The 23364-nt window shown below is 46.3% G+C and overlaps 1 protein-coding gene and 1 long non-coding RNA gene across 3 annotated transcripts; one reads left to right on the forward strand and one right to left on the reverse strand.

Annotated features, from left to right (window-relative positions):
- Positions 1-397: 397 nt before the first annotated feature.
- LOC134949437 (uncharacterized) lies at positions 398-2754 on the reverse strand. Of its 2 annotated transcripts, none has more exons than XR_010183163.1 (3): positions 2646-2754; positions 1807-1926; positions 398-1107 (listed from the first exon to the last, which is right to left on the reverse strand). It is a non-coding gene; the product is annotated as an uncharacterized LOC134949437 (long non-coding RNA). The 2 variants fall into 2 exon arrangements; XR_010183162.1 differs by having other exon boundaries at positions 1824-1926; positions 2646-2748.
- Positions 2755-2760: 6 nt separating this feature from the next.
- Positions 2761-23030, forward strand: LOC134949435 (oocytes ribonuclease-like). Its single transcript, XM_063938003.1, has 3 exons — positions 2761-3264; positions 17913-17958; positions 22301-23030. The coding sequence occupies exons 1-3, from the start codon at positions 2981-2983 to the stop codon at positions 22712-22714; spliced, it is 744 nt and encodes a 247-aa protein (XP_063794073.1). The 5' UTR covers positions 2761-2980; the 3' UTR covers positions 22715-23030.
- The last annotated feature ends 334 nt before the right edge of the window (positions 23031-23364 follow it).

A 23364-nucleotide genomic window follows, 5' to 3' on the forward strand; every position in this document is an offset into this window, starting at 1 on the left:
CATGAGGCGGCGGGGGGGCAGAGCGGCGTGGACGCGGCATCATAGGAGTGGGGTGAACCGCGGATGAACAATATCAAAATTATGCAGCAGTGGGAAACCAATGGAGGGGGGAGAGGGTGCAGAATTAACAAGGAGCATATAACAGGAATCAAAGCAAGTGCTGTGAGAGGTACTTATCCTTCCTGAGCCATACAATGAATGGCAAGAGGAAGTCTGAGGAAAATGGCCCTACCCTATATACTATCCTAATACCCACCTATTAAGCTTGATGTACAACTTTCTAAACCAATAGGGAAAACCACAGGGAAAACTGATCTGCCTAGCAACTGCTTACTCATTAAACAACCAATCACAAAAAGTTGAGCTCTTATATGGCCTCAGGCTTATGCAGCCTTCAGCTTATCTTCTCAGGTAACAACATTTCTAAAATTCAAAAGAACAAAAGGGTGCGCCCCATAGTGCATAAACCAACAAATTTAATAAGCAGTCAAAGACAAAAACAGGTCATATACTGTATTAGGTACCAATGGTGGCGTTCAGACTACAGCGTATTGGCGGAAGCTCTAGTAATCATATTATATACTATTGCTAGATCATAATTTGAGCTGCTTGCAAAGAGGAGGAGAGCCCTCGCCCTGTATTTTCCTATGTTGTTTATGTGTTATATAGACTGTCTGGTATGCAAGGGATCAGGGACAGATTGCCCATCTGAAGCTAAGTTCTGGCAAACACCAGAAGAGCCAATGGCCAGATAAGTCACTCCAGCTGCCTGAATGTGGAGGTCTTCAGCCACCATACAGAGCGATAGGGCTTGCTGCTAGGCCACAACTCCGTAACTCGCGATATACCCCCTGAAAGATGTGGCCATATGCCCATGATGCTTGATCACACCCCCATGTGACCACGCCCCTTTCTGCATGCATGCTACTACTAGGCCGGCTCGCTGCTCCAGTCTGCCATTGCAATGGATAATGTTCCAGCTGTAACCTCCTCTCCATATCTCTTTCAGGTAACGCCCACCAGGATGCCCTCACCATCGCCATTTATCCTGACACTCGGGATCCTCCTAAGTATTTACCATCTGTCCACATGTCAGGACTGGAGAGCCTTTAGGAGAAAACACATTATTAATACAAAGCACATCAACTGTAATGCTGTCATGCCTTATTTCATTAGGGAACGACTATGCAAAAGGGTTAACACCTTCATCTATACACTTGCTCCCAACACCATTAGGAGAATGTGCACTGGTCGTGGCCATGTGAATATAACAACTAGCACAGCCTTCCCTCTCAGCACATGCAATATAACTTCTTCCCGTACTCCACCTTGTACATATCGTTTGCAGCGTCAAACTAATGTGGTGTGTATAACATGCGAGAGGAATGACCCTGTGCACTTGGAGAAAGAAGGTAGATGCTGAAATCTGTCTTCTAAACGCAACGTTTCTTTAGTGTCCCGCAACATTGTAAAGCAGAGGAGGAAAGGTCTCCATCTTCTGTATACCTCACAGTAACCGGCGGGCCGTCCTCTGCACAATGCATAGCAATCAACCCTCCTTTATATAGCACATTCTCCGCTCCATAACATATAACAAAAGGCAAGCCCTCTTCTGTATATGATGCAGAAGTTGTGATGTCACTGCTGCAAATACGTGACAGAATGCTTCATGTAACCAGTTGTATAACGAGTATTGCTTATCTAGCTTATTCTACCAATAATAAATAGTCAGACAGATGATTCCTGCAGTCACATTTTTGTGTATTATTTTATATTATATTTGAGGATTACTATAAATAACATCACCTATTTATTTATCACACCTGTACTCTAGCAGTTGTCATGCCATTCACTGGGTGGGTGTCATCACGTCACATTCCTACCACTTATATACAGGTTAATTTGCTTCTCCTCACACGCAGTTTGCTATATAGAAATAAAAGAGGACAATGAATGCAGAGTTAGTTGTCAGCAAACTTTGTGACCTGGGGCCTAATTCAGACCTGATCGCAGCAGTACAGATGCATAGTCTCTAATTGTACAGTTTTACAGTACTGATCTTTTGTACGATTTGCACCGAATTCTCTGAGCCATCCCCGGAATTCTTAGCAGAGCTGTGGAGACACAGCTGCACAGTGACTCTCAGGCAGCTCCCCTCCCCATCCTTTCCGAGGCTGTGTACATTGAACGGCGCTGACGTAATGACATCATCACACATTCCAGCGCCAGTGCAGAGAGGGGAAAGTGCACAGGAGCTGGCAATGGCTGGTCTGTTATACGGTGTGAGCTTGTTCATCTCTACTCTATGCATCACTGGGGGCTGAGGCCAGCTGACGCTGTTTGCTTACTGTTGCTATGTAACAATACAGTAACCAGCCACACCGGCTGCCCCCAGCCACAAGTGTTATATAGAGATTAAACTGAAAGTGTACAAACTCTTTACCCGTGGCCACTCCTCCTTTACCCATGTGGCCACACACCCTTACCTTATCTGTACTGATTTTTTACTGGGAAATGATGGAGGGTATGCCAGTGGACGGGATACCTCTCACCCCGCAGCCTCCAAACAATTAGATACAGATGTCCGACTGTTAATCTATCTATCTAGCTATCGATCCATCCATCCCACCAGTGGTGGAATTTACCTATAGGGTGCAGGATTGCAGCCCCCAGGCAAAATCCGCCACCCCGATCAGTGTCAGTGAAGACAGATGCCGTTCCTCGCACTGGGACTGTCAGACCAGGCTGCAACAGGCAAAGCGCTTGCTTGCTTTAGGAAGCCACTCCCTGCCTTTGGCGCAGCCCATTCCGATATGGCTTTTATGGGCTGCAGTCAGTGGCGGATTTAGTGGGGGGCGATTAGGGCGAATGCCCCCCCTACACATACCAGCTCCGGGATGGACAGCCAGGTCCCGCCGCGGCGATCATCTGCGCAGCCGCAGCCAGGCAGCACATTCGGCCGGCGGCCGTAGCCAGCACTATGGAAAGCATGGCTTCGGCTAGCCAGCTACCGGAGGTTCCCATGATGCCACTAAGTGCCTTCTCCGGCACCCGCTCCCTGAGCCCTGCCGCTATATCGCGCAGCCTGTCCCGCCTCTGGGAGTACCGCACCCACTCCCGGCCGGATCATGCTGTCCCTCGGAGTCTCCCAAATGGTGCTCGGATCGGATGTCTGATCGTGGCTGTCAGCTTCGCCGCCCTGGCTCTAACCACCTCTGCCAGGGTCAGACACTCATGCCCCTTCTGGGCAGGCTTAAGTTCTCGGTGAGTACACTGGAACTTCCCTCCAAGCTATTACTGGGATGCCAGTTGAATGTCTTCCTGCTGTGTGGATCTCAGAGTGATCACCTGTATACACTAGTATTACTACACATCTGTATAGGGCAGCACTAGACCGCACTAGTGAATGTGCCAACTATGGGAAATATTAACATGAGCTATTGATGACTTGTGCCACATTTATGTGCAGTAACCATAAGCTAGCAACTCATGTCAGCACTGCCAGGTGGCATTTACAGATAAAGACTAGCGTCACAATATTTAATTATTTAAAGCTGAGAACTTTTCCAGACGATATCACTTAAAGTCCTTTTGGTCTTCATTAGGAGAGAGAACCAGGGAATCATTTCCTGCTCATCATTCCTCTATTTATATTCCATGTACTGTATTTGAAAGATAAAGAAGAAAGGGCTCTCACTTTTTTTGAGGCACTCACTGAGGGGCAGATGTATTAAGCCAGGAGAAGGCATAAGGAAGTGATAAACAAGTGATAAGTACAAGGTGATAAATGCACCAGCCAATCAGCTCCTAACTGTTAATTTACATATTGGCGCTGATTGGCTGGTGTGTTTATCACCTGGCACTTATCACTGGTTTATCACTTCCTTATACCTTCTCCAGGTTAATACATCTGCCCCTGAGTCTCACTGAAGAAGCCTAAAGCAAAACAGCTGTCTGAGAGCGGGCGCCCGTCCATCTGCTGAACGGGACTCCACACGCCCAGCGCAGTCAGACGCAGCACAAACACAGGAGTATTCTCTCACAGGTACCTCTGTAGCTATTCCAGTGACGGTGAGCCATTCTGTATGGTAAGGTGGAAGCCCTGCAATACCATTGGCACCAGGGTTTCCTCTCCGAATTAAGGTCACCAACAGCATCCCTTTCTTACTTCCTTAACACACCAGGGTTCACACGTGGGTGCAACGCTCACCCTGCACCAATGTCTTACATATGCAGGGAAGAAGCTTGTACCTAGTGGGGACAGGTGATTCTCATGTTCAGTTTAGGATTCTATACTTTATTACCGCTTTCAGTGCTCTCTCATTGTATGTGGGGACTCACGGGGCTCCATGCGCTGATTAATCAGGGTGTCAGTGGTCATCACTTCAAAAGCAGAAGCACTCTTATCTTTTTCTAACCCTTAGGTGCAGTGAGGCACACTCATTGCCTGTATAATGCTTGCCACACAGTGAACAGCAGCTGTTTTCACTGCACTGATAATCAGTGGTGCAGAGAGAGGGGGGGGGGGGGGGGGGGGTACAATTACCCAAGCCCAGGTCTGGTGGAGGGGCCCAGTGGGGGCCCCAGTCCCCATCTCCCTTACCTGGCAGCAGCAGCTGCAGCTCTTCTCCTCTGCTGTGTGCTGGGCTCCAGGGGCCATGAAGGTGCTTAAAATACCATTTATTTTAGTATTTTTTTTCTAAGGGTGCATGACCACGCCTCCTGTGATTAGGCCACACCCCTTGTAAAGTATCTGGGGCCCAGTCAGGCTCTCTACTGTCTCCTGATAATAGGTGTGCCACTGTGTCTATATCTCTTTCAAATAGGAGAATCCCTATCTGCATATTTGGAATAGACGCAATTCTTGCACTTTTAAAGGAGAAGTGTTACTATGTGTCACTGCATAAAACAGGTCCTATGTGCAGCTACAATTTAACCACTAACAGGTACACTGTGGGATAATTATAGCTTGTCTCCTTTCCAGGCTGCCAAACAATGATATGCTGAAAACCTGTGACACATACTTGCTACCTGTTTAATAGACGCATTGTGCCACATTGTCTCTTGATGGTAAGAACACGTGCAGATTCTCTAGGTCACAGGTTCTCAAACTCGGTCCTGAGGACCCCACACAGTGCATGTTTTGCTGGTCTCCTCACAGAAGCGCAAGGTAAATAATTTGCTCCACCTGTGGACCTTTAAAAATGTGTCAGTGAGTAATTAATACACCTGTGCACCTGCTGGGTTACCTGCAAAACATGCACTGTGTGGGGTCCTGAGGACCGAGTTTGAGAACCTGTGCTCTAGGTTATGTATTCTTAAACAATCATGTGTTAAGATATGCACTTTCTGCCTGATTGTGATACTAACTGAGAGTGAATGGGTCTATATTCAACCAGTTAAACAATACTAGTGAATAGCAGTTACAGTACTTTCATTGTACTGACACTAGAGGGACATGTACTAAGCAGTAATATAAGTGGAGAAGTGAGCCAGTGGAGAAGTTGCCCATGGCAACCAATCAGCTGCTCTGTATACTTTGAGAGTATGCAAATTATAAATGTTACGTCAATGCTGATTGGTTGCCATGGGCAACTTCTCCCCTGGCTCACTTCTCCACTTTTATCACTGCTTAGTACATCTCCCCCTAGGTGTGTTGATACCTCTTCTAAAATACAGTAGGAGAACTATCACCTATGGGGGTCATTCCGAGTTGTTCGCTCGCTAGCTGCTTTTAGCAGCATTGCACACGCTAGGCCGCCACCCTCTGGGAGTGTATCTTAGCAGAATAGTGAACGACAGATTCGCAAAATTGCGATTAGAAATTTCTTAGCAGTTTCTGAGTAGCTCCAGACTTACTCACAGATTGCGATCAGCTCAGGCCGTTTCGTTCCTGGTTTGACGTCACAAACACTCCCTGCGTTCGGCCAGCCACTCCCCCTTTTCTCCAGACACTCCCGCGTTTTAGCCTGACACGCCTGCGTTTTTCCGCACACTCCCAGAAAACGGCCAGTTTCCGCCCAGAAACACCCACCCTGTCAATCACACTACGATCACTTCAATGATGAAAATTCTTTGTTCGGACGTAAGTAAATCTACTAAGTTTTGTGCTAAAATACTAACCGCATGCGCCCTGCGTACCATGCGCATTTTTGCCTTAATCGCTCCATTGCAAAAATCGGCAACGAGCGAACAACTCGGAATGACCGCCTATATACTGTACTTAAACGTTTTTGCTAATTATTCTAGCTATATATAGGTATTATTACTTTCACAGTGTAATACTGATTTAAACCATATGTCATTTTAAAAAACAGGTTTGATTTGCAGCTACAATCTAATTAATTATATGTATACTGTGGGATAGGTATACAGTAGCTCATCCCCTTTTCAAGCTGCTAAATAATTGAATGTTAAAATCCTATTTGACACATACTTGCTATCTATTTGATAGACGCAATAAGCAATATTGGAGCCTATGTATTAAGCTTGGAGAAGTGATAAAGCAGTGAAAAGTGGAAGGTGATAACGCACTAGCCAATCAGCTCCTAACTGTCCTTTTTCAAACCCGTAATGATTGGTTGGTGCGTTATCACCTTTCACTTATCACCGCTTTATCACTTCTCCAGGCTTACTACATCTGCTCCAATTGCTTTCTATGACAATAACACGTGCACATTCTCCAGGCTATGTAGTCTTGAGACCACCTGAATTATTATATGTCAAGATATATTTTATACACACTGGCTACCAAATTGCTACACGAACTGTGAGACAATGTGGTGGGTAATTCAGAGTTGATCGCAGCAGCAAGTTTGTTAGCAATTGGGCAAAACCATGTGCACTGCAGGGGGGGCAGATATAACATTTGCAGAGAGAGTTGAGAGCCGGGATCTTCTACCCCTGCCCGAGATCCCGGCTCTCAGCTGTGCAGTGAGCCGGCGCCTTCTGTCCCCAGTGGCGCCTGGAGCTCGAGCTCCACTTGTTCCACCCTCCCTACGCCCCTGTATACAGCGAATCCTAAATCAGATGAATTATGTATGAAAGAAGTAGAAACAGTTAAGTGTGAATCGAAAAATTGGAATGTGATTTTAAATGTAAATGTTAGCGTACCCACCATAAAAATATTCAGATATACCTAAAATAGGAACATAGTGCGCCAAAGGCACGCAGCAAAAATAGAGTCCATATACACATTATGCCAGGTAGAGGCCCTTATACACATTGGCCCTCATTCAGACCTGATTGCTAGGCTGCGTTTTTGTACAGCCTGCAATCAGGTCTGAACTGCGCATGCATATGCAATGCGCAGGTGCATCGCACGGGTACAAAGCGGTTTGTTGCTCTGCGATGGGTTTGTGCGAAGAACCCATTCGCACAGACGATCGCAAGGTGATTGACAAGAAGAAGGCATTTGTGGGTGTCAACTGACCGTTTTCTGGGAGGGTTTGGAAAAACGCAGGTGTTCCCAAGCGTTTGCAGGGTGGGTGTCTGACGGCAATTCTGGCTTAAGTGATCGCACTGGCTGAGTAAGTCCTGGGCTACACAGAAACTGCACAAAATCTTATTTTACCGCTCTGCTACACATGCAATCGCACACTTACACAGCTAAAATACACTCCCCCTGGGGGCGGCGTCTATCTGATTGCAGGACTGCAAAAAAAACCTAGCGAGCGATCAGGTCTGAATGAGGGCCATTATGCTAGGCAGAGCTCCTTATACACATTACACCAGGTAGAGCTCTTATACACATTACGCAAGGTAGAGCACGTTATTCACATTACGCCAGGCAAAGCCCTTTATAAACATTAGGCCAGGCAGAGCACCTTATACACATTATGCCAGGTAGAGCCCCTAATACACATTATGTGTCAGGTCTCTGGGTTTGTCTGTCCCCGGCGGGGGCGCTAGTGGGTCAGTGTTGGTGCGATGTACAAAGCGGGGAGGCAATATGAAAGTCCGGCGCATAAGCGCTGATGTTTATTACACAGGGATCACAGAGTAGATGGTATAGCAGTGAATGACAAACTGAAACCAGGCAGTAAAGTAACAGTGATTGGTAATTGAATCCAAAACAACTGAAAAGTCTCTTGCAACAGAAATAGATAGTGACTTGATGCTGAATGTAAATGAGATAAACAGAACTCCGGTAAGACTTGAAAAACACACATTTTCTGTATAACAAAGTCCTTATGGCCACACTTGGCCCAAGCAGGAGACAGTCTCTATGCAATGAGATGATATAACTTGCAGAGATGCACAGATGGTATGCAAATAGCAGTGCACAGGTAGTAATGAATGAAACACCTGAGGAGAGTCTCTTACTGCTTGATGAGCTGGTAACTGGCTGTGGATGAAGTCTGAAGAAAACAGGAGAGCTGAAGTGAGATGAGATGTCAGGAGGTAACCACGGGGAATCGCTGGAAACAGGAACACAGGAGTCCGGAGAACAAGGCACACCGTATGTGACTCGTTGTCTGAGGCAATGTGAGTGAGCCACGGACTGGGAGTTATACCCATGGCTCTGCAGTGATTGGTCACTGAACTCTGGGTGGAGACACAGTGCTGGATTGCACACCAGGATCAGCTGAGTGCAGGAGTCATGGCAACGACCACACAGGCAGGACGCCGGCACACAGCAGAATGCACACAGGACCAGACTCAGGGGTACTCAGCAATGCGGAAGATGACGCTTGCGGTCCATACACACATGCAGCCGCGACTGGGGCCATGACCTCCGGAGGCCTGCACACCAGCGCGCTGGTAGGTGAGACGTAGCAGAGCGCCGATTCCTGACAGTACCCCCTCCTTTATGGGTGGGCACCGAACACCCACGAGGCTTGGCAGGGAAGAGTCTGTGGAAGGCTTGAACCAACCGTGGAGCATGGACATCCGTGGCGTTTACCCAACTCCTCTCTTCAGGACCATATCCAGACCAGTCAATCAGGTATTGCAAATGACCATAACGATGTCGAGAGTCTAAGATCTTTTCCACCTCGTATTCCACGCCCCGATGAGTTTGTACCTTTGGAGCTGCTGGAAGCGTTCTCTGGAAACGATTGAGAATTAGTGGTCTGAGGAGAGAAATATGGAATGAGTTGGGAACTTTCAAAAAAGCAGGCAGTTTTAATTTATAAGCCACCGGATTAATAACACTTTCCACCGGGAATGGCCCAATAAACCGTGGAGCAAATTTCGTTGATGGAACTCTGAGACGGAGATTTCGGGTAAATAACCAGACTTTGTCGCCCGGTTTTAAACTAGGAACCGCTCGTCTCTTTCGATCAGCAAACATTTTATACCGTTGAGAAACTTTTTTAAGAGATAAATGAATCTTCTTCCAAATTTGAGCGAACCGCTGAAGAGCAGAAGCAGCCGCAGGCACATCTATGACGGGTAACTCTTGGAAATCAGGTACTCTAGGATGCTGTCAATAAACTGCGAAAAAAGGAGTTGTATCTGTAGAAGTATGATAACGAAAATTATGAGCAAACTCTGCCCAGGGCAATAATTCTACCCAGTCATCCTGTGAAGAAAAGATATACAGTCTCAAATAGGTCTCAAGCTCTTGATTTACCCTCTCTGTCTGCCCATTTGTTTGAGGGTGATAGGCCGTAGATAATTTCAGTTTTACTTGTAGCGCAGAACACAGAGCCCTCCAGAACTTGGCCACAAACTGTACACCTCGGTCAGATATCATTTCTGTTGGAAGTCCATGTAACCTAAATATTTCGTGACAAAACAACTGTGCCAATTTTGGAGCAGAGGGTAACCCCATGAGTGGAATGAAGTGCGCCATTTTTGAAAACCTATCGACTACTACCCAGATGGTGTCATACCCTTTGGATGGAGGGAGATCAGAAATAAAGTCCATCGATAAGTGAGACCAAGGGCGCCTGGGAATGGAATTGGGTAACAATTGGCCTGCGGGAGCCTGACGAGAAACTTTATGCTGAGCACATTTGGGACATAAAGCTATAAATTCTTGAATATCTATTTTCATTCGAGGCCACCAATACGTTTTGGACAGGAACTTAAAAGTCTTGAGAACCCCAGGGTGACCATTAAATTTGGACGTATGAGCCCAGGACAGGAGATTTGAACGAAGCTCTGGAGAGACAAACATCTTGCCTGGAGGTGGAACTTGCGACACCCCTGTAGCTGCGAAAACCACAGGATTTAATACTGGTCGAGCAGCTTGTTCTGAAGATTCCTCATTTGAGCTCATAGAGCGAGACAAAGCATCTGCTTTAACATTTTGTGAGCCAGGCCTAAACATTAACTTAAAGTCAAAACGGGAAAAGAATAGGGCCCACCTTGCTTGCCGAGGATTCAGGCACTGCGCAGCTTTCAGGTAAAGAAGGTTCTTGTGATCCGTGTAGATGGTAATAGGGAATCTCGTACCCTCCAGTAGATACCTCCATTCTTCAAGGGCCAATTTGATTGCCAACAGCTCCTGGTCAACGATGGTATAGTTAATTTCAGCGGGTGAGAACCTACGAGAGAAAAACCCACAGGGGTGAGTCTTACCATCAACGCCCACCTGGGACAGGACTGCGCCCACGCCAACCGTTGAGGCATCTACTTCCAGGATGAAGGCCTTGTTGACATCCGGCTGTTATAACACAGGAGCTGAAATAAAAGCTTGTTTTATTTTATGAAAAGCAGACAGTGCAGCGTCAGACCATTGGGAAGGATTCCCCCCTTTCCGGGTAAGGCAGGTGATTGGAGCTATTAACGTAGAGAAGCCTTTAATAAACTTTCTGTAGTAATTAGCAAAGCCTATGAAACATTGAACTGACTTGAGTGTTGTTGGAAGAGCCCAGCTCTCTATAGCTTCCAATTTAGCTGGGTCCATTTGAAGATCTGTTCCAGAAATAATGTATCCCAAGAAAGATATTGAAGAAGCTTCAAATGTGCATTTGGACAGCTTGCCATACAGATGATTCTGTCGAAGACGTCGAAGAACCTCTTTCACTTGTTGGCGATGAGAAACTAAATCACGAGAGAATATCAAGATGTCATCGAGGTAAACTACCACACATTTATACAGGAGATCTCTAAATACTTAGTTGACAAAGTTTTGAAACACGGCCGGGGCGTTACTCAATCCGAAGGGCATCACTAGATATTCATAGTGGCCGTCACGAGTATTGAAGGCGGTTTTCCACTCATCACCACTTCGAATCCTGATAAGATTATAAGCCCCGCGAAGATCCAGTTTCGTGAAGATGGATGCACCTCTAACTCTGTCGAACAACTCTGTGATGAGAGGTAACGGGTAGCTATTTTTAATCATGATGTCATTTAAACCCCGATAATCGATACAGGGACGAAGTCCTCCATCTTTCTTCTTGACGAAGAAGAATCCAGCACCAGCTGGGGAAGAGGATGGACGGATGAACCCTTTTTGTAAATTTTCTTTAATGTATACACTTATTGCTTGGGTCTCTGGAACTGAAAGAGGGTATGTACGCCCTCTAGGCGGCTTGCTCCCTGGAACCAAATCAATGGGACAATCCCACTCTCGATGGGGAGGCAAGACATCCGCTGCTTTCTCACTGAAGACGTCAGTGAATTCCTGATAGGCCTCCGGAAGGCCAGACTGAGACTTTACACTTGAAGACTTGATTGGAAGTACCTGAGCCAGACATGACTGATGACAAGAGGAACTCCATGCTGTTAACTGTAATGTAGACCAGTCAAATTGCGGATTGTGCAATTGAAGCCAAGGCATACCCAGTACGATCTCATAGCCAGCTTTATGTATAACCAGGAACTCAATAAGCTCGGAATGCAGGAAGCCTACTCCCAGAACCACTGGCTTGGTTTGCTGAATGATGGAACCTTCAGGAATGCAGCTTCCGTCCACGGCAGTGAGATATACTGGACGACACAGTTTAGACACTGGGAGATGAAGTCTATCCACTGCAGCTTGTGTGATAAAATTCCCAGCAGCACCACAATCCACTAAGGCGGACAGAGACTGGAGTCCATCTGGCATTTCCAAAGTGACAGGTAATGTAAGGTCTTGAAAGGAAGGAGCTTTATTCAAGGTCCCTAACTTGACTCCTCCTCTACAAGTTAGGACCTGGCGTTTCCCGACCGAGCAGGACAGGAACTAATCAGATGACCAGCAGCAGCACAATAGAGACACAGTCTTTCCTTTAATCTTCTGGACCGCTCCTCAGGTGTTAAACGAAACTTGTTTACCTGCATGGGTTCATCAGCAATAATAGGTAGAGACTGTACAGGAGGCATAGCTCGGTGCTTGCGAAGATCACCTCGAGAGCGTTCACAGGCTCGCTCGCGTAAACGTAGATCCAACTTGACGCATAGGGAAATTAGAGCTTCCAGTTGCTCTGGTAAGTCTCGGGTAGTCAACTCATCCTTTATGCGGTCAGAGAGACCATGCCAGAAGGCGGCAACCAATGCCTGGTTGTTCCACTTTACCTCTGATGCCAATGTCTGGAACTGGATAACGTACTGACCCACAGTACGTGTTCCCTGGCGGATCTGAAGGAGGTCTGAAGAAGCAGAGGTCGTACGCCCAGGTTCGTCAAAGATGCGTCGGAATGTGGCAACAAACTCTGTATAGTTGTTCAACAAAGCATCTGCTCGCTCCCACTGCGGAGAGACCCAGTCCAGGGCAGAGCCGGCTAAAAGAGAAACAATATAAGCAACCTTTGTTCTAGGTGTTGGAAAGTTCTGTGGTTGCAATTCAAAATGAACCTCGCATTGATTCAAAAATCCACGACACATCTTAGCATTACCATAAAATTTACTTGGAGTAGGTAGATGGATGCGAGACATTGGAACAGGAGCAACTGGAGAGCTAGAAACTGTGGAACTAGGAACAGGAGCAGAAACTGATGAGGACACTGAAGAAACTGAAGTTGGAAATGACTGTTGCAGAGTATCCAAGCGAGAAGACATTTCTTGCAGAAATTGTATAATCTGCTGCTGCGCAGCCTCTTGACCATCTAGTCGTGACACTAAGCCTTGGAGTGTCCCTGACCCCACACTCTGACCACCGTCCGGGTCCATTGGCCTCAGACAAACTGTCAGGTCTCTGGGTTTGTCTGTCCCCGGCGGGGGCGCTAGTGGGTCAGTGTTGGTGCGATGTACAAAGCGGGGAGGCAATATGAAAGTCCGGCGCATAAGCGCTGATGTTTATTACACAGGGATCACAGAGTAGATGGTATAGCAGTGAATGACAAACTGAAACCAGGCAGTAAAGTAACAGTGATTGGTAATTGAATCCAAAACAACTGAAAAGTCTCTTGCAACAGAAATATATAGTGACTTGATGCTGAATGTAAATGAGATAAACAGAACTCCGGTAAGACTTGAAAAACACACAGTTTCTGTATAACAAAGTCCTTATGGCCACACTTGGCCCAAGCAGGAGACAGTCTCTATGCAATGAGATGATATAACTTGCAGAGATGCACAGATGGTATGCAAATAGCAGTGCACAGGTAGTAATGAATGAAACACCTGAGGAGAGTCTCTTACTGCTTGATGAGCTGGTAACTGGCTGTGGATGAAGTCTGAAGAAAACAGGAGATCTGAAGTGAGATGAGATGTCAGGAGGTAACCACGGGGAATCGCTGGAAACAGGAACACAGGAGTCCGGAGAACAAGGCACACCGTATGTGACTCGTTGTCTGAGGCAATGTGAGTGAGCCACGGACTGGGAGTTATACCCATGGCTCTGCAGTGATTGGTCACTGAACTCTGGGTGGAGACATAGTGCTGGATGGCACACCAGGATCAGCTGAGTGCAGGAGTCATGGCAACGACCACACAGGCAGGACGCCGGCACACAGCAGAATGCATACAGGACCAGACTCAGGGGTACTCAGCAATGCGAAAGATGACGTTTGCGGTCCATACACACATGCAGCCGCGACTGGGGCCATGACCTCCAGAGGCCTGCACACCAGCGCGCTGGTAGGTGAGACGTAGCAGAGCGCCGATTCCTGACATTATGCCAGGTAGAGCCCCTAATACACATTATGCCAGGTAGATGCCCCTAGTAAATATTATGCCAGGCAGAGGCCCTTATACACATTATGCCAGGCAAAGCCCCTTATATGCATTATGTCAGGCAGAGCCCCTAATATGCATTATGCCAGACAGATCCCCTTATACACATTATGCTAGGCAGTGCCCTTTATATACATTGTGCCAGACAGAGACCTTATATGCATTATGCTAGGCAGAGACCTTATACGCAATAGAACAGGCAGAGACCTTATACTCATTACAACAGGCAGAGCCCCTGATACACATTACACCAGGCAGAGCCCCTAATACACATTACGTCAGGTACAGCACCTTATATACATTTTACCAGGTAGAGCCCCTTATACACATTATGCCAGGAGAGCCCCTTATACACATTACGCCAGGCAGAACCCCTTATATGCATTATGCCAGGCAAAGGCCATTATACACATTATGCCCCCCACTCCCCAAATCTCTATGAAACTGTTACTGAGGGCACTGACCTGGGCAGGGTGGGGTACAGTCACTGGCAGGTGCACATGTATTATACTGCAGTGATGCACCTGCTGCTGGGGGCTGGGCTGTCCCATTTGCCTGGCTGCTGCCTGCTGGACCTGTCCATTTCCTGGGTCAGTTCTCCACTCTCCCTCCCCTCGAAATCCTGTGGCTTCTCACTGTGCAGGGCACTGTGGGTATGTGCTGGGGCGGGCTGGGAGAGATGTTATGAAGTCTCTTCCGAGTCTCAGGAGACACTGTGGACAGAAGGAGGGGGCGGAGCATGCAGGCAGCTACAGCGCTGCCTGGCTTATCTGCAAGAATTTGCAGTGAGTGAAGGAGCCGGGAGCTCCCCACCGCTGGCAGCTAGCTAGCAGTGATGGTGGGCAGGCAGACAGTAGTGCGCAAGGCCCTGGATATGCACTGTGGGCAAAGCACCTCCAGCACTGCCCTAGTTATGGAAATGATAGAGGCTGCAGCCATCCAGAGCCTCCGTCCTTCCAATTATTAAAAACTTCAAGTCCAGGTCCCAAATATGGTGGCCAATCCTGGAATCGGGATCGAGGGATCAGCGTTGAGCGTCCACAGGACGCTCAAACGCTGCCTGTCTTCCTCCTACCGGGTCCCCAGCGCAGCGTGAGAGGTCACGCTGCACTGTCAGCCGCTGCTGGGAGCCGCCAGCAGTGTTCAAAGGATGTTCCCCTCCCGCTCGACCCCAATATATGGTGAGTTATATGTGCGGGGCGGGGTGGGCGAGGGGGCGGCCATCTAGCTAAAAGCCCATCCCGGGAATCCCGGGATTGCCCATTTTTCAATCCCGAGACCCGGGATTGAAAAAATGGCCCGGGATTGGCTTCCCTAGTCCCAAATCAAAGTGTGTGGTCATGGGTCAGAGCTGACACGTTTTGCTCCTTGCAGGGAGCTTTATCAACTGAACCTGTTTTATTTATTTTCGGTACACACATATATTACCTATTATTCTATTAATTGTTGCCAGAATATACTACACTATCGGATGCATGTCTTTTGCTTTCCTTACAGAATTTCAATCTCTGATTGCCAATCGAAGAACCTAAAAACTGCTGATACCATGCCAGAAGAGAGAAGTCCACATCCCAATTAACAGTACTCAGCCTGAGTCAGGGTTACCAGTCACATGACTCAGAAATTCCCCTCCCCCTGTAAAGTCTATTTTCTTTGAGTAATGTTGATCTACTCTTCCCTCAAGTGGATTTGTGAATAATCGCAGGAATCCCATTTTAGGCCATGTCTGATATGTTTGATATTGTACAGTCACAGTTGAGGGGTTGTGGAATACCGTACAACTAATACGATAATGCAGCAGGAAGCATTTGTAGAAAAAACACGCCTCACGGCAGTATCTGCGATCCAAGTGCTGCATTCAAATATGCAGCGTCGGGTCACTATGGTGACCATCAGTTGTGATGGTTGCAGCCCTCAGCCAACTGCATAAGCCAAATCTTACACAGACAGGCCATCAGAACTGGTTAGTCAGTTCCAGTAGGCCTGCATCCAATGACACAGACCTTGCAATGCCTACAAAACTGGAGCAATACACCCTCCCAGTTACTCCACACCCCAAATGCTGCAGCATGTCAATTGTGTTGCGGCTAAGGAGTGTGGCGGGTGCAGTTCCCCATTATAAGATTTGTACGTAAACCATCAAGTTTATACCAGTACAGTTCTGAATCAGGCCTTAAGTGCAGAGAGAAGATCCGATGAGTGATGTTTCCATCCACATGTAGTCCAATATGTAATAGCCTGCGAGGTGCAAGCTCTTCGTGAATTACTGCCAGTCTGCCTATATTTTTAAAGCAGCAATTATTTACAAGGCAAAACCAGGTCAGTTTTGCTTTGTAAATGATTGCCGCTTTAAAATATGGGCAGACTTGCAAAAATTCCTAAACAGCCTGCACCTCTCAGGCTATTACATATTGCCCCTACTGTGTTTGGTGTGTCAGTGTTGTTTTATTGTACTAGTGTAGATAAAATGTGACTTTCCTGATTTAAAAAAGTAAATATAGAAGAGAGGTAATCTGTTCAGTTGTATACAGAGGTGAGGGTGGTGCTTTAAGTATGGCGGTACGGGACGGAACTGCGTATTGGTAAGACATTGACAGCTGGTATGCAGTACCGCTGGCCCGACCGCCTTGCTTGCAGCCGCTGCTGTGTCTAAAGGGAAGAGAGTGCAGAGCATGCCTCTCCTGCCCCTCAGTGCTCAGTCCGGTCTCTGGCAGCGTGTATCACAAATGGGTGTCGGTTCGTTAGCAAATCAAAGTTAGCAGACCGGCAGAATGGGCTCCTGATTGGCTGCCGGACCACAAGCTCTGATTGGCTCATGAACCGACGCCTGATTTGAGATACACGCTACCGCCAGAGACTGAACTGAGGATCAGGAGAGGCACACACTGCGCTCTCCTCCCCTCAGACACACAGCAACAACAGTAGTGGTGAGTAGCACTTGGGGGGGGGGGGCATGTGTGTACCTGACACTGTTGGGGGCATATCTGGCAATGTGGGGGCATATTTGTATCTGGCACAGTGGGGGGGCATATGTGTTTCTGGCATTGTGGAGACTTGTGTGTACCTGGCACTGGGGGGCATATGTGTATCTGGCACTATGGGGGCATATGTGTGCCTGGCACTGGGGGGGCATATCTGGCACTGTGGGGGCATATGTGTATCTGGAACCATGGTGGCATATTTGTATCTGACACTGTGGGGTTCATATCTGGCACTGTGGGGGCATATGTGTATCTGGCACTCCACTATTGGGGTCATATGTGTATCTGACACTACTACTGGGGTCAGATGTGTATCTGGCACTCCACTATTGTGGTCATATATGCATCTGGCCCCCATTTTCTTTGGCCAAGCCCCGTGTGGCAAGTGGCCACACCCATTTTTGGCCGTGTGCGCCTTCGGCGTGCATACACAATACCACTAAGAAATGTTTTCTACTTGCGCCACTGGGTGAGGGTCTTAGCTACTTCTCCCTTTATGACGATTGTTTTGTTGTTCTTTATAAATTTCATTTAATTACCTAATTTAGACATGTTTTGGGAGAAAAAAAGCAGAAGCGTGATTGTAATCATAAATCCACATTTTGTTATGTACATACTGATAAAATAAAGAGATCAGAGTTCCGTGTTTTGGAGGTAATTACGTATATAAATAGAGAGGTTACACAGCAGAGAGCTACAGCAGCTACTGTGGTGATAGCTCAATATACGGTAACAGTCTAATGACATAACAGGTGAGAGGGTCTGGGGAACAATGTGCACAGTATGAATTACAGTATTGTTGCAGCTGATTGGTGAAAAGATTCATTTGATTTCTATTGTAGAATATATTTAAAATGTAATATACGTCTCTTACCATAGATCTGCTCTGTCACTGCGTCACAGGATTCCAGACTTTATACGGAAGGTAAGTGGCAAACCAAAAGAAAATTTGCAAAACAAAAATATTTTAGTATTTAGAAAGAAAGCGTTTCCAGGACACAGGCTTAGGTAAGTGTTTGTACTTGTAGCCAGGACTTGCTGCATTGTAGAAATCAAGCTTATTTACCTCGTCACCATCCTGAGTGGACAATAGTGATTGGAGGGGTGCACTATGATTGACCGGCGCCGGGATCCCAACCACCGGAATGCTGGCAGTGGGGCGAGTGCAAAAGAGCCCCTTGCAGGTTCGCTGCACTCACCACGCAGCGGGCACGAAGGTGTTCTACGCGCACAACGCTATTTATTCTCCCTCCAGGGGTGTTGTGAACACTCCAAGAGGGAGAATAGTTGTCGGTATACCGGCTGTTGGGTTTCTGGCGTCGGTATGCTGAGCGCCGGGTTACCGACAGCTGGTATATCGAGTGTCACCCGATTGGAGGACACCGGGTGGTTCATGTATGAACACTGTGCTTGTTAAATAGGCTTTTCCGTGCAAAGCATCACCAGTAGAATCCCATACAGCCTGCAAAATAAGAATTGATAGAGAAAACGGTATCATATATCAGACAGAGAAAAAATATACTGATGTACAGTTGGTCAGTACTGAACAAAATATCCAGGGACAAGTCTTTATAACCTGCAACACCCCATGGATGGAACATACAGGCAACTGGCAACTTTGGGTCCATTGGATTATGTTGTGTATATATATATATATATATATATATATATATATATATATTTGATGAAAAAGTATGTCCTGAAGAAGGGGACTTGAATAAAAAGCACTGTTTGGTTATATTTTACTGCTTCAAGCCTCACGAGTGCCGCCTACTCTCCATTTCATGCATATGTACGGGTGAAATCCCCTTAGGAAGGCCCCAGAGCAAGTAATACCCATACTGGGTACCTGAGTGCTGAGGCATTTATATATATATATATATATATATATATATATATATATATATATAAAAAAAAATATATATATATATATATATATATATATACACACAGGTTGAGTATCTGTATCCAAAATGTTTGGGACCAGAGGTATTTTGGATATAGGATTATTCCGTATTTTAGAATAATTAGATACCATAATGAGAGATCATAGTGATGGGACCTAAGTCTAAGCACAGAATGCATTTATGTTACATATACACCTTATACACAAGGTAATTGTAGCTATATGTCAGTGAAAGGCTGCTGCACTCACAGGTCTTGTAATCTGTATGTAGGTTATATACTGGTCCACCTCATCTTAGCAGGACACTTCAATCCATATACAGGTCAATCTTTCATTTTATTACGTAAAATTTCATATGTCCTGACAAAATTTTATATATATAATAAGTGTGTATAACTCTTCTTTGTTTAATATATATATATATATATATATATATATATACATACATACATACACAGTCCAAACACCAGCACTCCTGCTTAAATACGTCCAGCCCAGGTGCTCTCCCGGGTAACCTGAACCCCTATAGTTAGTGTTAGGGACTTACCCAATGAGAGGCTACCTTGAAGCGGTGGGTAAGCTCATAGCCCTGGCCAGGAATATGCTAAGTGCCTCTGGTTACTACAGGTTGAGCTAGTGTGAGATTGTGAACCTGCTACCTTTTCCCTTTGTACGCTCTCCAAGGTAAAAAATACCTCACATGTACTCCACAAAGTTGGGTGGCACTCAAGGGTCTCCACACTGGTCAAGAAGACAGTAGATCAGGTAGATCAACATTTCGATTTAAGGTGTAAATCATCATCAGGATCAGATATATATATATATATATATATATATATATATACATATATATATATATATATATATATATATGAATAGGAGGGGATGAGAGTTTGTAGCGGCCTTGGTGTCAGTAAGGTAATAACTAGCAGTAAGTTTAAAAAGTTAAAAACTATTTATTCACATAAAAATTCAAACATAAAAGAGATACATAAAAAATGGGACAATTTAAAACACAACGCTGTCTGCCGTTATGTGTAAAATATGCACGCTGTCTGCCGCTATGTGTAACAAGGGCACGCTGTCTGCCGCTATGTGTAACAAGGGCACGCTGTCTGCCGTTATGTGTAAAAAGTGCACGCTGTCTGCCGCTATGTGTAACAAGGGCATGCTGTCTGCCGCTATGTGTAAAAAGGTAGTGCTGTCTGCCGTAATGTGTAAAAAGGGCACGCTGTCTGCCGCTATGTGTAACAAGGGCACGCTGTCTGCCGTTATGTGTAAAAAGGTCATGCTGTCTGCCGTAATGTGTAAAAAGTGCACGCTGTCTGCCGTAATGTGTAACAAGGGGGACGCTGTCTGCCGTTATGTATAAAAAGGTCATGCTGTCTGCCGTAATGTGTAAAAAGGGGACGCTGTCTGCCGTAATGTGTAAAAAGGGGACGCTGTCTGCCGTAATGTGTAAAAAGGGGACGCCGTCTGCCGTAATGTGTAAAAAGAAGACGCTGTCTGCCGTAATGTGTAAAAAGGGGACGCTGTCTGCCGTAATGTGTAAAAAGAGGAATCTGTATGCCATAATGTGTAAAAGGGTCTCTACCTAGTGTAGTGGTGCTACTGTGCGGCGTAATTTGAACAATGGAGACTACTGTGCACCGTTTTATGAATTGGTATTATTTTGTGGCCACACCCATTCCCCACGAAGCAACGCCCTTATGTATTTTTGCGTGCGCCTATGGTGCGCACTGCCCCTGTTTTGCATGCAGGGGTGGGGCTCCGATGCCGTTTATTGCTCACAGTGCTAAAATGTCTAGTTACGGCACTGTTGCTAGGTATCTATTTCTCTGGCCCTGAGCAGATCCCCCTCACCAGATCCTCTCCAGGGGTGAGGGGGTGGACTTGGATGGGATGAGGGGGGGGGCCAAAGCATTTTGTCGCACCTGGGCCCACCGTTTGCTATTTCCGCCACTGGAGGACAGAGACAGTCGCGCACAAACAGCCTGCTCTGACCCGGCCTGGGTGCTCCTGCAGGGGATCTGCTAGTGCAGGAACGCTATAAGGGCAGCCGGGGAGAGTAGAGCACACAGAGGCGCGGGAGCGGCATTCAGGAGGAGCCCCTGAGCAGCGGCATGAACACTGTCCGACTGTCTGGAAATGGATGCAGGGAGCCGTGGACGGGTGCTGGACACGGCAGCGGGCATCTCAAATAATGGCGCCGGTTTGTGAGCCAATCAATGCCTGCGGTCCGGCAGCCAATCAGGAGCTGCTGGTCCGCGAGCTCTGATGGGCTGAGGACTCGGCACCATATTTGAGACTCAGTGGCAGCCGCGGTTGGAAGATATTGTAGCGCAATGACAAGCAGCAGGTCGGGCCGCTTGTCATTGCTCAGTGGTGGGAGGCAGCGGGCCGGGAAGGATCGGTTTGCGGGCCATATACGGCCCGCGGGCCGTAGTTTGCCCCCCCTTGCCCTAAATTCTTTCCCCTAAAACACCTTTCAAGTCCTTTCTTTTGAACTGCAAGTCCCAGACCAGTTCAACTTCTCATATATGCCCTTATTTATCAATGAGTGATAAATTTCACCAGCTAATCCGCTCCTGTCATTTTTCAAACCCAGCCTGTGACATGGAAGTTAGGAGCTGATTGGCAAGTGCAATTTATCACTCACAGTGAAATGTATCACTCATTGATAAATAAGGGCATTAGTTTGAGCATCACAGCTGCTCTGATTACACACAGACCTCCTTCATCAGGTCGAAATTTTCTCCTTTCCATTTCTCAGGTAACAAAATTTCTAAAATTCAAAAGAACAAAAGGGTGCGCCCCATAGTGCATAAACCAGCAAATAAGCAATTAAAGACAAAAACAGATCATATATTAAGTACCAATGGTGGCATTCAGACTACAGCGTATTGGCGGCAACTCTAGTAATCATATTATATAGTATTGCTAGGTCATAATTTGAGCTCCTTGCAAAGAGGAGGAGAACCCTCGCCCTGTATTTTCCTATGTTGTTTATGTGTTATATAGACTGTCTGGTATGCAAGGGATCAGGGACAGATTGCCCATCTGGAGATTAGCTCTAGCAAATACCAGAAGAGCCAATGGCCAGATAGGCCACTCCAGCTGCCTGAATGTGGAGGTCTTCAGCCACCATACAGAGCAATAGGGCTTGCTGCTAGGCCACAACTCCGTAACTCGCGATATTCCCCCTGAAAGATGTGGCCATATGTCCATGATGCTTGATCACGCCCCCATGTGACCACACCCCTTTCTGTATGCATGCTACTACTAGGCCGGCTCGCTGCTCAAGTCTGTCATTGCAAAGGATTATGTTCCAGCTGTAACCTCCTCTCCATATCTCTTTCAGGTCACGCCCCCCAGGATGCGCTCACCATCGCCATTTATCCTGACACTTGGGATCCTCCTCAGTATCTACCATCTGTCCACATGTCAGAACTGGGGGGCCTTTCAGAGAAAACACATTATTAATACAATGCACATCAACTGTAATGCTGTCATGCCTTCTTTCATTAGGGGACGACTATGCAAAAGGGTTAACACTTTCATCTATACACTTGCTCCCGCCACCATTAGGAGAATGTGCACTGGTCGTGGCCATGTGAATATAACAACTAGCACAGCCTTCCCGCTCTTCACATGCAATATAACTTCTTCCCGTACTCCACCTTGTACATATAGTTTGCAGCAACAAACTAATGTGGTGTGTATAACATGCGAGAGGAATGACCCTGTGCACTTGGAGAAAGAAGGTAGATGCTGAAATCTGTCTTCTAAATGCATCGTTTTTTAGTTTCCTGCAACATTGTAGAGCAAAGGAGGAAAGGTCTCCATCTTCTGTATACCTCACAGTAACCGGCGGGCCGTCCTCTGCACAATGCATAGCAATCAACCCTCCTTTATATAGCACATTCTCCGCTCCATAACATATAACAAAAGGCAAGCCCTCTTCTGTATATGATGCAGAAGTTGTGATGTCACTGCTGCAAATACATGACAGAATGCTTCATGTAACCAGTTGTATAACGAGCATTGCTTATCTAGCTTATTCTACCAATAATAAATATTCAGACTGATGATTCCTGCAGTCACATTTTTGTGTATTATTTTATATTATATTTGAGGATTACTATAAATAACATCACCTATTTATCACACCTGTCCTTTGGCAGTTGTTATGCCATTCACTGGGTGGGTATCATCACATCACATTCTTATATACAGGTTAGTGGGATATAATACCATGGGGTAAATTTACTAAAGATCTACAGGCATTTTGTTTGATTTTTCAGGCAAAACTGACTGAATAATTAACCAAAAATAAGATTCCTGACATAAATCAAATATCAGAAAACTATCAATGTTTTCCCATAGGCGGCTATAGAATACCCAGATTTACTAAAGGTCGGTTTT

This window comes from Pseudophryne corroboree, chromosome 8, assembly GCF_028390025.1.
Source record: "Pseudophryne corroboree isolate aPseCor3 chromosome 8, aPseCor3.hap2, whole genome shotgun sequence".
NCBI lineage: Eukaryota > Metazoa > Chordata > Amphibia > Anura > Myobatrachidae > Pseudophryne > Pseudophryne corroboree.